Source organism: Bidens hawaiensis, unplaced genomic scaffold (assembly GCF_021521415.1).
Source record: "Bidens hawaiensis isolate Kalapana, Puna unplaced genomic scaffold, B.hawaiensis_p1.1 tig00000458_1, whole genome shotgun sequence".
Classification (NCBI taxonomy): domain Eukaryota; kingdom Viridiplantae; phylum Streptophyta; class Magnoliopsida; order Asterales; family Asteraceae; genus Bidens; species Bidens hawaiensis.
Genome location: NW_027491030.1, coordinates 2,116,086 through 2,133,957, shown reverse-complemented (window position 1 = coordinate 2,133,957; position 17,872 = coordinate 2,116,086). Strand labels below are relative to the sequence as shown.

Sequence of the window (17,872 nt, the reverse complement as noted above, 5' to 3'; positions counted from 1 at the left end):
TCATGATAGTTTAAGTAACAGTAGTTAAACTAGACTATCTTGATTAGTTTTGTTACAATGAATTTTATCTAAATTTATTTTGTGATAAGCCATCGGAGATGCTCATTTTTACATAGCATTGTTTTGTTTAAGTAGCCAAAAGAATATAAACATTTTTAACTAGGAGTGTGCATTTGTTGGTTTAATGCTTAAACCAAAAATTCCGTTATTGGGTTTTTGAAACCCGTTTGATTTCAGTAGTTTTAGTTTTATCATTTAAACTTAAAATTTTTAAGCTGAAAATATAGTTGCAAAAGTTATGAAGTTGAACTTAATTTGAGTCTAAGTTTTTTATTTTATTAAATTGTAATCGTTTTATAGTAAATTATATCTTTTTTCTAGACTAAAAAAAAAAAAAAAAAAAAAATTAATAACTAGTTAATTATTGCACATTTAAATTTTAAAATTTTGAGCTACACGATTTAATAATTTCATATAAATTATATAAAGTTGGTTTTTGGATGACAGCAAAATCAGAAACCGAAACAAATTTTTGGTTTATTGAAAAAACATATAACCAAATTTGTGGGGTTTTATTTATTGAGTTCAGTACTTTTGGTTCGCTTAAATCAATTGCTCTAGTTACGGTTTGATTATTTTCGTTCTGTGTACACCCTAGATCTATTAAATAATTTCTATTTTATATTATCACAAGGGATTTACATGTAATTAAATTACTTTTCAATGAAATTAAAAGATCGTACATTTGATCAAAAACATTCTGAAAATGACAATCTCAAAGTTGTGTCATCAGAAGCCAGTTCTTTTACAAATAATATCACGTCACGTGTCACATAAATCGTCGATCCAACGGAATTTGTTGTGAGACGGAAAAATTATCTTTGAGGCCCACGATATTAACAATGCGGCAACGATAAATATATCTGTGGATCCGACAATATTATCTACAAAATCCAAAGGTATCACATGTGATATGCGATGACATTTTAGTGCGGTAGTGAGATCCAACAATATTTGGTGAGATCCGACAATATTTTAGATTTTAGTGAAAACTTACTGTATTTAGTTGGATACGGTGGAAATAACATGATTAAAAATTTAAAACCGTCGTTTGTCATATTTAACAGATTTAGAATAGAAATTTTAAAAACATCATAGTTTATAGCCAGCAGTGTATAATTTTGAGTGGTAAATGTCATTTAGCTAGGGTACGTCTATTTCCCCTTTTTAAACCGTGTAACGAAAACTACTTGGACGGAAGAAAGAAAAAGTGCAAAAGTATTTTATATTTAGTGTGACCACCGTCTATTTCTATATTAATTTTCGCATATTCAAATTCCTCATTCAATATTCCGTATTTCAGGGGGCCATTTTCAGTCAAACTTTATACGTTCCATTCATATTTGCCTATAAATATCCAACACCATTCGCCATCTTTCAACATAATCAAACAACATATTATTCCCATATTAATATTCTACCTACCTACCTAGCTTATATACAACAGATATATCAATGGAGAATAATATTATTCAAGCTCTTATCTTTGGAATGGCTGCATGCTTTTCGTTTATGTTATGGAGGGTCTTGTATTCTTGTTGGGTTTTGCCCATTAGAGCTTACAGAAAGCTCGCCAGTAATGGCTTTTCGGGTCCGCCTCCGAGCTTCCCGTTAGGTAACATCGTCGAGATGAAGAAGACCATGAAGAACAAAACTCGTTTGGTGTCTTCGACTGTGTCGAATGATATTCATTCCAGTGTTTTCCCATTTTTCGCTCAATGGCAAAAATTATATGGTAAAAAATTTTTTTCACTCATAATCATATATTAAATAAAAAGATCTAATTACAATAGAGAGGTGAATAAACTGGCAAAAAGCTGTGCCACCATCCCTTTTTGAATGGCAAACCCGATCCTACATTAAACAAAGTTATTGTAATTAAATATCTAATTGTTGTTTATAATTGTTAGCATTCTTTTTTCAAAATTTTGCTTGAATTTGTTAACACACAATGTAATTAGTTTTAGTTAGAGGTGGTGTTTTGTATAATCCAAGATGGTGTATAAACTCTAATTACAATTATAAATACAATTTACACGTTAAGCGCGCACACTTAAGAGTTTAACTGAATTAGGGTTTATGGTTCTTGATTTTGCAGGGAAGGTGTTTATGTACTGGCTAGGAACTGAGCCTTTTTTGTACATTGCTGATCCGGAGTTCTTGAAGAAGATTTCGTCTGGGGTTATGGGGAAAAGCTGGGGAAAACCGAATGTTTTCAAGAACGATAGGAAACCCATGTTTGGTGATGGTTTAGTTATGGTTGAAGGTGATGATTGGGTTCGCCATCGTCATGTTATTACTCCTGCATTCTCCCCTTCTAACCTCAAGGTACAGTCTGATATCTTGTTTTCATTGGTTTCCTAAGTAATCTTTATAATATTTGTGATTTAACTGATCTTGTTAGTTAGCAAATATTGAAAATGCACATCGACCAATGAGTTTTCTAGATAACGGGTTTTCATGTTAACTAGAAAAAAAATAATTAAATAAGGTTATATAGATTTTAGTACTTGTTATTACTATCTCTAATCATACTAATATTAATGTACATGTTTAATTAACAGGCAATGTCAAGCATGATGGTAGAGACAACAAGAAGCATGCTTGACCGATGGGCGGATTTGATTAACAATGGGAAACCAGAGATCGAAATAGAACGAGAGATCATAAGCACGGCGGGTGAAATCATCGCGAAAACAAGCTTTGGAATGAATTACGAAAACGGTAGAACTGTTTTCAAGAAACTAAGAGCAATGCAAGAGACACTATTCAAGTCGAGCCGTTACGTGGGCGTACCTTTTGGCAAGTACATGTGTTTGGGACAAAATCTGGAAGCCGAAAGACTTGGGAAAGAGATAGATGCCCTACTTCTGTCGATCATCGTTGATCGAAAGAGATCGATGGCTGAAAATGGTGGTGGTCAAGAACAGCAAAATCTTTTAGGGGTTTTGTTGGCAGAAAACCATGTGGATGGTAAGAAAGGGAGGGCATTGAGTACAAGGGAGCTTGTGGATGAATGTAAAACATTCTTTTTTGGTGGGCATGAGACCACAGCTTTGGCAATCACTTGGAGCTTATTGCTATTAGCACAACACCCCATGTGGCAAGATGAGCTTAGAGAAGAAATCAAACAAGTGATTGGAGATGGTGACATTGATGCAACCACAGTTGCTCGTCTAAAGAAGGTAGCATGTTTGATTCACTTATTAGTTAGTACATAGTAACATGCTAGCTAGGGTTTCCTATTAGTTTTTGTTTTATTTTTGTTTTTAATGGTCATTTGAATCATTGATTGACCATTGATTCGAAATATTTTAAACTATCTATACTACAATCTTAAATACTGATTATATTTCTAAATAATACTAAATCTCTCTTTCTTAATTAACAAGAATCTTAGACACTTAAAAAACATCCTCATTGTTAATCATTATTAGAAACTAGCAGGGTGTCCGCGTTATGCAACGGTGCACGAACGTAACTCAACATTGAACACATAGTCTGTGTCGGTATATACGTCACCTGATGACGGTGCAAATGTAGCCTAAAATTGGACGCGTAACTCGGGCAAAGCTAGTTGCGTGTAATCGAAGATTGAACAATGTAACCGGATGGGAATGCTCGTTACCGACATTAAAACATGCTTAACCAATATACATTAATTTGAAATATACGTTAATTTGAAATATACAGTAATTTGAAATAAATTATTTTTTTAAACCAACCCGTTTTGGCCTCAAACCTGTTCCGACTCGACAGCGTTATGAGTCTTCTGACCGGGCCCCTTTCCACTTGAACCCGAACCAAAACCATTTTTTTTCGTATCGACTCATTCCGACCATATTGTACTTTTACAAATGACCCGAACTCGTCCGACTCGACCTATTACCCGGTTTTAAACGGTAAGCGCATAACATGCCAATATTTTAAAACTAAAAATTATAGCAATATTATACCCAAATTAAAGAGAATAAAATGCTCATTTTTATGATATAATTTTTTTGAAAAAGTATTAACGTTTGAAAAAGTTATGACCGTTAAAAAAATCGTGGGGTAGTTAGTTTTGAATTAGGGGGTATATTTGTAACTATTATTAAACTTTACAGAAAAAGTAGTGAAGTTGAGTGACAAAAATTGTAAGTATAATACTTGTGAGTAAAGACTTAATTACCCCTAATTTTAAATTTTTGATGCATTTATGTGTTGTATATAAAGCATTGAGCTTGATACCTCTTAAAATTTAAGAGGTCCCTAACTCATGGTATAGATTAGTAGGTTTATTCAGTTTGTTCCAATTGTTTGGCTAGATGTTAGGTTTGATAAAATCACCTGTGGATAATGATAAGTACAACATGAATATTAAATATTTTGCAATATATGGTATAATTACGATAAAATCTTGCCAAACAAAGGAATTCAATTGAATAATATCAAGTGTCCATTTAAAACAAATCACGTTAATAGATATATCATGTAACATGTTAGTTAAGCTATATAGATCATGTTAAATTGTTAAGTAACAAACAGAATCTTATCATAACATTTTTATTCTTTTTTTTTTCATGTTACAACTATCAAATGAAGATATTGATTTGTTTTTATCATTATATTTTATGACAACAGATGGGATGGGTGATGAATGAAGTTTTGAGATTATATCCGACTGCGCCAAACGTACAAAGACAAGTACGAGGTGACATTAGATTAAACCAAACATCAGTAATCCCCGATGGCACCAACATATGGATTGATGTGGTGGCAATGCACCATGATCGTGAGTTTTGGGGTGAAGATGTCAATGAATTTAATCCCGGGCGGTTCAAGGATGACTTGTATGGTGGGTGCCAAAACAAAATGGGATATTTGCCTTTCGGGTTTGGTGGTCGAATGTGTGTGGGTCGAAATTTAAGCGCAATGGAGTACAAAATTGTCTTGAGCTTAATCCTAACTAGGTTTTCGTTTTCCTTATCACCAAATTACACCCATTTACCCGCAGTTATGCTTTCCCTTCGGCCTATGCAAGGTTTGCCCTTGATTATGAAACCGTTGTAGGTTTATAGAAGTACTTACCGATAACCAAAGAGGTTTTTTATTATTATTGTTCTTACTACGGATATGAGTACATGTAACTTTATCATCCGCGCATATGTTGTTAGGGCAATAAAATAGGTCAAATGATAGTGTTTGTACAAGGAAGCAACTGAATTCCATGTATAATGTTTGTTTCTTATTTCTTTAACATTATAACAGTATTTAAAAGTTTTTATGGACATGTACGATCATATTGTTTGAATACAAAAGCATCCACAATAAGTCGTTATTAAGATTGGTTTTTCTTATTTTTACCGAACACTTTTTACTTACTGTATGGCTCTTGGTTTTGACAATTTTTTTGGTGGCCGGTCTTGGACTAAATTGCCTAAGATATTGGTGAGCCCTTTTAATTTATATACTTAGAGAAAGGTTCATATCTTTTAACATGAGAATGTAAGAAATAATATTAATTTATAAAAAATGAGAATGTAAAAAACAATACCAACTACAATTATAATAAAAGAATTTATAATAAAGAATAGTTTATAATAATAAAGAAAAAAATCTAAAAATTATAACAAAAGAATCATAATAAAGAATACAATAATAAAAGTAAATAACAGCAAATACATGTAACAAAAGAAAAAAAATCTAATAATAACAACGAAATATGAATCAACAAATATTTATAACGTCTAATCGAAAATTAGAAAATACGAGCAAAAAATAACAGCAAACACCTATAAAAATAAACCTAATGATAATAGCAAATTGGTTCTCACTGTTTTCATATTAAAAATAAAATGTGTTTGATCTTGTTTATATATATATATATAGAGAGAGAGAGAGAGAGAGAGAGAGAGAGATGAGTGATCAAAATTAAAAAAAAAAAAAAAAAAAGGTGGTTATTTGGCATTTGAGGAATGATCAAGAAAGTTTTGGAAGTAAGAGTAAGCCTCAACATTCTTTATTGGATTATGTTAAGTTTGCTTCCTTTTTGTGGGTCTTTTTAGCCATAATACGAAATAAATGTAATTAAGTTTGATGGGACTGAGTGAGTAAAAAGATCCCTCATTGTCTTTAATTGTTAATGGTTTAGCCACGAGTTAGCTATTAGCTAGTTGGGAGTGTTTTTTAGTTTTCTTACCGTGAATGGTCTTAACACATAAAACTATATCTAAAAGAAGTAAGGAAGCAAAAGTGTCAAGTTTAATTTAAGATACGCTTTAAGATTTTATTATCATGTTGCTTGGCTATATAAGATTCTCTTAAATAGAAAAAGGATTAGCTAGCCCTCAAAGTTTAAAACCTCAAGGAAAGACTAATGTTGAAACTAATTGCTAAGGGTCCATTTAAAGAAACAACAAATCACAAAGCTCAAATATGATTTTATAGCCAATTAATACACCACTCCATTGTGGTTCACGAAACACCATCCCATGTGTTTTCAATTCCCAAAGATGGCAAATCTCAATGACCACTATCACAATCAAAATAGAAAAATAGGACGTTGGGCAATGGTCTTTTAACCTTTGAGAAAAAAATATATTTTTTTACTCTATGTAAAAAATCAAACTCATATTTATTAAACATATTTCTTCTCCTACTCTTCAACACTCTTTCATAAAAAAATTAAATAAATAAATAAAAATAGAATATTGTTCAACCAAATAAAATTTGGTCCAAATTAAGAAAACCATTAAGGCCGAAGGTTCGTGTTAGCTAAGACGAAACGAATAAATTTATTATAGCTTTTAGTTTTATTTATCTCTATTTTATTATTTGATGAAATTGTCTTTTTTTTTTTGGTTTAATTTGATTTTATATTTAATTTAGAAAATATATATGGATTCAACCAGTAAGGTGATCACTACCTCATATGCAAATTGGGTCTCAAGTGTTTAAGTGATGAAATGACTTAGCTAACTAGAGGTGCACAAACTAGTTTAAAACTTAAAATCGTTTTGGGTTAAAACCGGTTCGTTTTAGTCAACAAAAGTTAAAACCGGTTTATGATCGATTTCTTTTCGGGTTGAAACCGGTTTCTTGATCAAGTTACGACCGCTTTCGGTTCGGGTATTGATCGGTTTTGGCCGGTTTCGGTTCGGTTAACCGGTTTTGAGAAAGAAAATTACAAACCGCTTTCAAACCTACGGTTTCAATTGGTTTCAAACCGTTTTCTACATAATCGGTATTAAATAAGTTTGGTTTCAGTTCGATTTTCAGATCAGTTCGGTTAAACGGTTTATTTGCCTACATCTATGGCTAACTATGATTAGTGGGCCTCAAGTGATCACCACCCCTTTCACTTTGTTTAGGTATAAGGATATTGGATAATATTTCGTCTATAAACGAAGACGGCGGATAAAGGTGCAAACAAGTTAAGCTGCTAGCGAACTACATTAGTTTAATCATAAAATGTTATTATTTAGAAAAAAAGTTCTTATTTTGATGACATTTTACCTAAACAGAGTAAACACCATTAAATTTAGTTTTGACTCTTTCTCGATTTATAAAGTTTTATAAATTAGGCAAATTATAAAAAAGCACATGTAACACACCTTACATAGCACTATATCATTGTGACACATTATTAGTAGCCCCATACTCTTTTTAGGGAAATGATTGCCTCTCCTATCATTTTATGTTTATAGACTACACTTGATCACTTCATAGTGGAAATATTGCCCAAACTTTTACACTTTTATTTTATCATATTATAAATAGTGCAAAGGTCTAGTAGGAAATATGAAAAACGTGTAAAGCGAATAAATTATCATGCGTCATTGGTAAGTCGCTATCTATATACATATACAAAGAATGAGGTAGCACACTTCGGTTTATACAAGAAAACAAAACAACATAATATAAAACATGCGAGGGCGTAATTAAACACACTACATGATTCATAAATTAATTATGAAAGTAATACCACTTTTATAAAAATGTAATACAACTTTTCATTATCGTGCATCATCATAATTTAATGGAACGTTCCATTATTACATAAACAGTTAATTGTCAACTAATTAATTATATTACGTACCACGCATAAATTAAGTCTTTCTTGTTATTATGCTAAAAAACCTAGTTTTTTAATTTATTAAATGCTTATTCATCCGCTTGCATATACAAATATCGTCCCATCATCAAAATTAAGAGCACTCTCAACACAAGGTTTGTGGATATCCGTCCGTCCATCGTGGGAAGGCAACAAACGAGCAGCGGCAAACTTCCATGTTGTGGCTGTTCGTCCGTCGAGTGGGGTTTGTTGCTGCAAACTTGAAGGTGGAAGAGGAAGTGAAATGTTTGGAATCTGATGTGGGGCTTATGTGACAGTATATGAACGTCAAAGTGGGTGCTTTAGTTAAGTTCTCCATTAAAACTTTTAATGAAAAATCTTATTAAAAAAAACAAGTATTCACTCTATACAAATCATAAAACTTGCATCATCTTTAATAATGGACAATATCAACTCGATTAGCCAGGAAACATAGCTGAGGCCGACAACCACACACGAGTTAGTCTGCCTCGGCCATGTTTCATGAAGGGCAATAGCCCTAATTATTATATATACACATTCTAATTAATTATCCAAACCAATAAAAACTCTAAATTTGATAATGTACGTTGTCAATATCATTATATCAATCTTTCTTTTGATCATCTGAATAATATCTCTTAAAAGCTAAAGGAACATAAAACGGCAACAAAACACCAAACAAATTAACACTCCAATAAACCATATTAATCACCGCTAATATCCTCCCCATAACCAACCTTCTACTACTCCCATGAAACACTTGTTCCACCTTCGATATCTCACTCCTCACCCACTCCATCAACGTAAACACCCGCGTCGAGTTATACACAACCGGCACCAACACCCTCATTGGCAACGAAAACCGATCCGAATAAGCCACGCCTTCCAAAAACAACTGACTAGCTAGCAAAAACACATGTGGAGTAGCCGCCTTAATCCCCTCTTTATCCCCTTCAATAATCCCTTCAAATATATACGCTACGGGAAGAAACAACCCGAACACCACACCCGCAAATGAGTAGAGGTTGAGAACACGATTAATATTGTTACTAATGTTGTCAAAGACTAGGTGGTTATGTGATGGCGAGAGTGTTAGGGTAGGAAATGAGACTTTTGAGAGGAAGTACATGTAGAAGAACGAGAATATAACGAATGCGAACGCTTCGATGGAGACCATGCCTGAGGCTGAAAGGACGAGGGCGATGGCGAGGGCGTTGAGTTGTTGGAATGAGAGGATGCCGCGGTGGAGTTGGGATTTTGGTTGGTGGGCATGGTTGGATTCTTTTTCGAGGGTGATTTCGTCTTTCGGCACCGCCCTACCGGACATTTTTACGATGATCTTGTGCTTCTTAAATTTGTTGTTAAAATTGTGGATATGTTGGTTTTAGAGAGAGGAAATTAGGGTTTGTGAGGATGAGAGAGAAACAAGGAGTGTTACTATTGCACGTGCATGGAGAAAGTGAATAATATGACACGTGGTTTGTTGGTTTGACCGGTTCAACGACCGAGTACGATGAGACCAGTCGTTGGATGTCATCTACGTAGTACGCGGTCGTCCACTTGGTTGTATATTGTGGATTGTATTTGCATGAAATAAATAATAATAATAATAATAATAATATTTTTATTATTATATATCAAATAATACGTTAGGCGTTATGTCACTTTGATGATATTCTAAATTTGACTTCTCAATAACGGATCAAGCATACAAGTTGTGGCTTGTGAAGTCAAGCTACGTACATATTAATTTTTGTATTTTACTTTATATGTTAACTATATTATATTTTTTTAATCTACTTCAAAAGTTTTAAAACGCCGACCTCCGGATTTTTGTGCGGCCAAGCTTTATGAAATTAAATTTACGACCCACTAAAAATTATGATATGAACACACTGCATATATAGATATAAGATATTATTTTGTAAAAGTTCACTCACTCAATAAACACTACTCAGTTTCGTATTTTTGGATCGATGCTTAATGGGTAACGATGATATTTGATTGGTTCGATTTTCTTTTTACCTTTTTCCCACTGTCTAAGCTCAATGTACAAGCGTCCGTTGGTATGTTTTTCTATATAATATAAAGAAAACAATTGAAAAAACAGTTAAAACATCACTACATTATATTCTTTATAATAAAGAAGGTTTTATAGAAAAGCAAACTTCACCTCTGTATTCAGAGGTTCATATTCAACTATTTATATTTTGTTGTGAGTGTATAAAAAAATAATAAAATAAGTGTTTATGAGTATGATAGATATAGAGATAAAGAGCTAGATGTGGAAGCTTTTTTCTTTTTGAGAAACTTCATAAAATAGGAACTAAGTTTAAAAGTGTTTCAATTAGGTTACTCAACTTTAAAAATTGTTTCAATTAAGTCACTCAATTTTCATATTTTATTAAATTAAAGGTTTTAATATGTTTTTTTAGCGTTTTTCTTTTTTGTTTCACATAGGAAATCTTTTTATTTTTTTTTATGCTGACGTTGAGTGATGACATGAATTTTTTTTTTATTTTTGAATTTTAAAATAATTAGCGTTTTTTAGTTTTTTTATTTATAACTACATATATTGCAAATTCCGAACCCCACATCTTATCCTTCATTTCTTTCTTGACGCACACAAAAATCAATGAGACTCGATTTGAAGATTTAGTGATCTAATTTGAGAAAAATATATGTGAGTGACTTAATTAGAACACTTTTAAAGGTTACTATTCTATGAGATATTCTCTTAAAAAAATAGAAAAAATGTGCTTTTTAGTTAATTATAGAGATGTATATTAAGATACCAATGTAAAAGTGATTAGTTAAAGTACAAAATAACTCTTATAATATACTATTAGTTTTAATAATAATTACATACTTTATAAATTTTTGTAACTATTATTTTTATTATTATTATTATTATTTGTATTATTATTATCAATGTTATTATTAATAGGGCAAACTTAAATGAATTACGAGTTAATTAGTCGTAATTTGTGTGATTCAGTGTTATAGCATATGGGTTTACATTGAAGATGTTATTTAGTTTATATAAACTTCCGTAGACATTAAACTTTTCTGAAATTTGTTTTATTTTCTATCTCATATATACTAAATTTTTACGAAAATAAAAGGTCAATATTTGTTTTATCAATTAAAACTATACTTAGGGGGTGTTTAGGATTCCTTATTTTAACTCCTTATAGTTTATAATTTATGGGTTATAAGTTATAAGGTGTTTTGAAAAGTTAACTTTTGTGAGGGTATAAGGTATAAGTTACCACTTTGTAACTTATATCTTATACCTCATATAAGGAGGTAAAATAAGGAATCCCGAACACCCCCTTGTTAAATATAAATATAGTAAGCCCAAAGTTCTTTCATCCAATCAAAGGCCCAGTTTACCAAATCCACATTTACCTTTATCCAAAGTCTAACCCGGCCCATGGTACTCACCGGCCTACAGTCAAGCACGATTCGTCTATTGACTTTTTGTATGTTTTTTTTTATTTTTTTTATTTTTTGTATATTATTGAAACTTTAAAAGTTGGGTGTTTTTATGTATTCATATTTGATTTGCCTATTTGTTTGACCAAGTTAAGTCTTAGATTGAAATTCAAAATTGTTTAAACTTTGAAACTTGAATTTTCAGTTTAAAGGTGATATGAAGTTGCTTAAAAGTTGTTGGGTAAATTAGAGAGACCTCAAAAGAAAGTATCAAACTTTGAATCTTCAATTTTAAAGAATACTATCGAAAAAATTAAAATTAAATAATTTTCCATGTGATTTTTCCGAACAAAACCAATTGATTCTTAGAGGTCCATGTCAACATCACGATTTTCAATAATGAATGAAAACATACTCCCGACCCAACCAAAATTTGAACGTTAAGTTGAGAGAAATCCAAGACCAAGAAACACCGACACTAGAAAAAAATTCACAAGCACGCCATTGACATCCTCTCACTAACAAATGACTTATTCTTGCTCGATCAGAATGTTGTAAATTGTTTTGAAAGAGTAGTGCTAAAGTGAGATTACACTTGGTAAAGAAATCAAAAGATAGTAGTGCTATTCATTACATTGCCAGTATGAAATATTTTCGGCTAACTAGTCATAGATTGAATTATAAATATCCAATTTCATAACCTTAAATAACTAAATAGAAAACCTGCAGAGTAAACAAATGCTTCAAGAACAAGATGAGTACTATACTTGAATGTATGTTCATGATGTACAGCCAAAGTCAAACTTAGGGGTATTTTAGGAATGTTGTTGCCATTTTTGAATTGCATCAAAAAGAGCATGATTAGGTAGCAAGTCACAGTGATCAAGCTCAAGGTTGGTCATAGGTGAAGTCTTGTGGCCACTGTTTAACCAACCTTTTATGGCATCTTCTTCATATGTATAACCATCTGCTGCTATGTATGGATCTTTCATCACTTCCTGCAAATGCTCAAATATATTAATTTCTCTATGCACCATTGAAATAATGTCAAAAAACTTACTTTATTACAACTTAGAGTAAACTACGGTTTTCGTCCCCGTGGTTTGTCCAAATATGCGGTTTTAGTTCAATAGCTTTAAATTTGCGATTTTCATCCATGTGGTTTCATTTCACTTGCAATTAAATCCGACCCCAATAACCCCGTTAAGTATGATGATTAAACCCATCAGCGTGCCCCGCACGTGAGGGACAATTTTGTCTTTTTTCTCCCCAAATAAACCCCAACCCTGATTCACAAGCCCCCTCGCGTGAAGGGCTGAGGTGTATTTGGGGGAAAAAGGACAAAATTGCCCTCACGTGAGGGGCACACTGATGGGTTTAACGATCAGACTTAACAGGGTTAGTGAGGTCGGATTTAACTGCAAGTGAAATGAAACCACAGAGACGAAAATCGCAGATTTTAAACTATTGGACTAAAACCGTAGATTTGGACAAACCACAGGAACGAAAACCGTAGTTTACTCTGCAAATTAATTATCAAATAAATTTCAAGAGTGAAGATGCATTATTCAATCATTTCAATATTTCATACATCATTCATCTTGTTTTTGTTATCTTTGCATTCGGTAGGTGGCGGTTTCCATTCATTGTGTCGATTTTCTTTTCTCCAACGGGTCAAACAGGTAAAATAAACAAAAGAGTTAACTACGGTTTTAGTCCACGCGGTTCAGTCAAAATAACAATTTTAGTCCAGTAGTTATAATTTGACTTTTTTTCGGTCGCTGGTTTCAGTTTTGGCTCAACTAACCCACAAACTACTAAATAGAAGGGCATTTTAGTCTTTTTACACATACAAATTATATATAAGAAAGGGTGTAAGCAAATGCATAATACCTCTTGAATCATTTCCTAGTTGCATTAATATTGAAATTTTATCTTTTAATTAACCCTTTTGACACAATCCCGTTATGTACCCGCCCAATTTTCCATCTTTACATTAAATATTATTATCTTTTATTAATAAAAGTGTACCTGAAAAATTGGGCAGACAAAATAAGGCGGAACCTTGCTACGATTCTCGGACTCAACTGAAGATACCTTTACAAGATTCCTCATTGTCTCCAACTTTGTCAATACATCATCCACAAAATCAGGCCAGTTCATCGGGCTCTCTTCACAACATCTTAAACCAAGATACGCCAAGTCCTTCGCATGCTCGGCGGGCCAATCGCCACCCGCCAAATCCAAAATATTACCAAAATACCCTTCTTCTAACGCATGCTTTGTATCATCTACAACACTTGAACCCGGTCTCCCTGTTAATATTCTTAATAACACAACTCCAAATGAATACACGTCTGAAGAAACTAAATCATGAGGTTCATTGTTTATATCAGGGACCAAATGGTTGATTCCTAGGTTGCTTAATTTGGATGTTCGGTTTGAGTCGAGAAGAATGTTGGAAAGTTTTAAGTTTCCATGGATGATTTGAGGTTTGCTGTTGTGGAGGAAGATTAGTGCGGAACATATTTCTGAACAGATTATTATTCGGCTGTGCCATTGATGTGAAGCGAGTTGATCTTCAAGATTACCATTTTCAAGATATTCGTATATTAAACATCTTGTTTCGGGACAAACACCGATTAGTGTCACGAGGTTTGGATGCCTTATTCTGCTCAAAATCTCCACCTGCATGAAATTAATATAATGACTGGGGTCAGGAAACAAAACTGCAGTGGAAAAATGTGTGGGTCGAGTAACGGGTCGGATGGATAACTGTTCTTACAGGTCACATGAATTGACCTGATATACTTTTGCTTCAAAATTTCAAACTTTTCTATAAACAGTCTTAAATATGTCGAATTTGATAAAAAAAAAGTTGTACTATTTTCACTAACAATTATTTTTTGTTCTCACTAGAATGATTTAAAGTATTTTACGTGGGCGACTTTCGACCAGTAAACGAACCAAACGAACACGAAAGGAGCACGTTCATGTTCGTTAGTTTAACTTTAACTAACGAGAACAATAATACAAACAGGGTTTTCTTGCTCACGTTTGTTCGTTAAAAAAATGTTTTTGTTCGTTCGTTAATGACAAACATAGAGCATAACTGAGCTAACAACAGTTAAAACCAAATATGAGCAAAAATGTGTTGGGCCTAAAAAGTCAATAAAAACTAAAGCTAGAATAAATTCTCATGGGTAATATTTTAATTTCTAAAACTAGACTAAATTGTAATGTGCCTAAAAACTTTACATGAATATATTGATGAATGTAAACGAATAAACTTAAACCGACGTAAACTAACAACCGTAATTGAAAATAATCGAGTGAACATAAACAAACGCAAACGAACTTAAATGAAACCGGTTTTAATGAAGCATAGTTGATAATTATTTTTTTTTTTTAAAACACACATGAACATATAACGAGTTGGCGAACAGGCCCGGCCCAGCCAGCCCATTAGCCACCACTAACATTTAGCAACAAGTTACCTCATGTTCAAATTCTGCATCACTCTGAGAACCAACAGAAGGCAGCATCTTTATTGCAACCTTAAAATGGCGAAGAATCCCTTTATAAACACTACCTCGTTTTCCATCACCAATCTTCAAAGATTGATTAAAATCTTGAGTCGCCTCCATAATTTCCATAAAAGACGGTTTATAAAACTCTGCATGTGACAAATTCGCGCTCTCTTCGTATACATTTTTCGCAAGCCTGTTAATTTGTCTCCTTGCATTATCAACTTTGTCTTGCAAGTTATCTCGACTTTCTCTAAAAGTAATCAACAGATTCACTGCTTGAACAATCCTCTTCTCCAATTCTTCTTTTGTGCATTGGTTTTCTGAAATTTGGTCAACAAGTCCCGGATTTTGGTCTTTGACCATCTGAAGCTCGTTTATGAACCCGTCTCGCTGATTTTTCATTGTTTTCATTTCTTCAGTTTTCGTTGTTATAGTAACCTCTATTTCTTTTATTATTGTAATTTCCTCGCTTAATGATCTTTCTGATGCTTCGGCCTGTTTAAGTTGGAAAAATTGTAGCAAATTACATAATATTAATTAGAAAGTTAAATAAACTATATTTACCTTATTTAAAGCCTCGTTGGCGTCTTCCTCAGCTCTCCACCTTTTTATTGACTCTTCAAACGCTTTCTGCTTTGACTTTTCAGCATCCTTAGTGGGCAAATGCAAGTCTTCCTGCAACTCGGAATATGAAAGCCCTTTCGATCCTTCCTGTAAGAAGCAGACAATATACTAATACTTATAAATAAAAAAGACATATTAAAAGAAAAAAAAACAAAGAAACAAATTTTTGTGTTGTACCAGAAACATAGCAGAAAGCGAGTGAGACAGCTTTTTTTTATATTCATGCGGTAAAGTCGATCCATTTTGTCTATAGCATCATCAATAAATAAACATAATTAAATAATTTAGATTTTATATTAGCAATCAACTATGTATATTGTATAATAATTAATAACAAAAATTTAAAACCTTGTATAGATGAGGTGGCCTTTACAAACAAACCAAATTTGACATGAAATTGGTGCATGTTGACAAACATATATTGCTTTACTAGACTTGATCTCTGACATATCCCTGCAATCTTAACATTAACAAATTAGATTCTTTAACAAACATAACAATGTTAACAAATTGAATATTTTGATTATTAAAATAAATTGTATATTTCATACTTGGAATATAGCTTTTCGGATACAGCTCCCATTACAAGCCATTGCACACGATGCAGCTCGATCGTTTGTATAATACCGGTTTCAACATCGTTGGCTTCTATCCACACTTTACCTGCTTCAACCTAAAGTTCCCAATTTTCAATTTTCAAAATTTTTTTAGTGTCAACTTTAAAATTTAATATTCATCAATTATGCTAAAAAATTCTGGAAAAAGAGTAAGAAATGATACCCCTAATTGAGATAAAATGAGACTGTACTCATTTAGGCTTTTGTGCATAGATATTCTATCATCATCCACTGTAAACATATACAGAAATTAAATATTATAAACATTGGAAATATCATGGTTGCAGAAGTCGCGAGGTGCTGCCAGGGTTGTCGGAAATATCACGTGCCCCTACTCATGGTTTGCTCGAAGAGCTTTTCTTATAAATCGACTCACGAAAAGAAAGCAGATACAAAGAAATAGAAACAAACTAATGTGTTCAGAACTTCATATAGACCCGTACGTAGCAATCCTAACTAAACTCAACTAGGACTTCAATTCAAATAAACTAAATAAACACAATTAACGATAACTTCAAACATTCTTAAAAGTTAAACCAAAACTTTTAATTATTAACTTTTTATTTGAATCTTGATCTCACCTACCGCCCATACGAGATCAAACCCTACCACCCTCGAATGCCAAGAAAATACTGTTTATAATTTTTTATATTTAACATGTAGTACTCAAACATGGTAAATTATAAAGAAATTCATTTTCGGGAAATTATATCTATGCTAAGTATTATAAGTTCACTAATATTTACAATAAAATATGTAAAAATCAGTATAAATCAAAAGGATACACATATTTAAATACTAAATAATTTCAAAAAATGATATTCTTTCTTTAATATTATAGACACAGTAATAATTTAAAAACAGCAATAATCCGACTTGACCGAGACGATTCGGAGTAATGTTGGCCGAACTAGAGATACTTTAACCAGGTAAGCCAAAGCGAGCATAACTGGTTATATTACAGTTGGGTCGGTACCCGGGTCCTAAGAATATATCACTAACCGGGTTCGGGTCGGGTATGACCAAACCCGAGAACAGACCCGGTTATTTACAAGACCCGTTTACACCTATTTTGACAACACAGATTGACAATTGAAGTGAAGTGATGGACTTACGGAGTGTGATTAAGTGGTTTGGTTGATGAACATGAAGCAAGCAAATGTTCATGCTGGAGAAGTGATTTAAAGTCCATAATATAATGGATTTACTCTCATTAATATTATTCCCGACTGCAACAAACACGGTATTATTCACGTCTTCAATCCCCTCTTCACTCCCCATCGATGATCTTCAATTACTGTTTGTTTTCCGTACGCATTCGGAAAAAAACCCTAGTATTATTATTTATATGGATTGTGAATTGAGTGTGAACAGATCGAAAGAAACCCACAACAACATATGTAATTAGGTTCAGTAAAACTAAAACTAAAGACCTCTTATGTTGGTGGAAGTCAATAGTATTGGTCGGGTAGGTGTCCAAAAGACTTTGATTGTTTCAGAGACAATATTCTATCATCAAATGGATA

The 17,872-nt window shown here is 32.7% G+C and overlaps 3 protein-coding genes across 3 annotated transcripts; 1 reads left to right on the top strand and 2 right to left on the bottom strand.

Moving 5' to 3' along the window:
* The first annotated feature begins 1,346 nt into the window (after positions 1–1,346).
* LOC143626544 (cytokinin hydroxylase-like) lies at positions 1,347–5,397 on the top strand. The gene is made up of 4 exons (XM_077096607.1): positions 1,347–1,795; positions 2,159–2,388; positions 2,625–3,245; positions 4,684–5,397. The coding sequence occupies exons 1-4, from the start codon at positions 1,516–1,518 to the stop codon at positions 5,110–5,112; spliced, it is 1,560 nt and encodes a 519-aa protein (XP_076952722.1). The 5' UTR covers positions 1,347–1,515; the 3' UTR covers positions 5,113–5,397.
* Positions 5,398–8,697: 3,300 nt separating this feature from the next.
* Positions 8,698–9,750, bottom strand: LOC143626534 (uncharacterized). Its single transcript, XM_077096601.1, has one exon. The coding sequence runs from the start codon at positions 9,462–9,464 to the stop codon at positions 8,742–8,744; it is 723 nt and encodes a 240-aa protein (XP_076952716.1). The 5' UTR covers positions 9,465–9,750; the 3' UTR covers positions 8,698–8,741.
* Positions 9,751–12,164: 2,414 nt separating this feature from the next.
* LOC143628012 (U-box domain-containing protein 32-like) lies at positions 12,165–17,659 on the bottom strand. The gene is made up of 9 exons (XM_077097707.1): positions 17,462–17,659; positions 16,510–16,577; positions 16,281–16,402; positions 16,078–16,182; positions 15,907–15,976; positions 15,670–15,816; positions 15,073–15,600; positions 13,607–14,263; positions 12,165–12,573 (listed from the first exon to the last, which is right to left on the bottom strand). Exons 1-9 carry the CDS (start codon positions 17,625–17,627, stop codon positions 12,391–12,393), a joined length of 2,046 nt encoding a protein of 681 aa, XP_076953822.1. The 5' UTR covers positions 17,628–17,659; the 3' UTR covers positions 12,165–12,390.
* Positions 17,660–17,872: the final 213 nt, after the last annotated feature.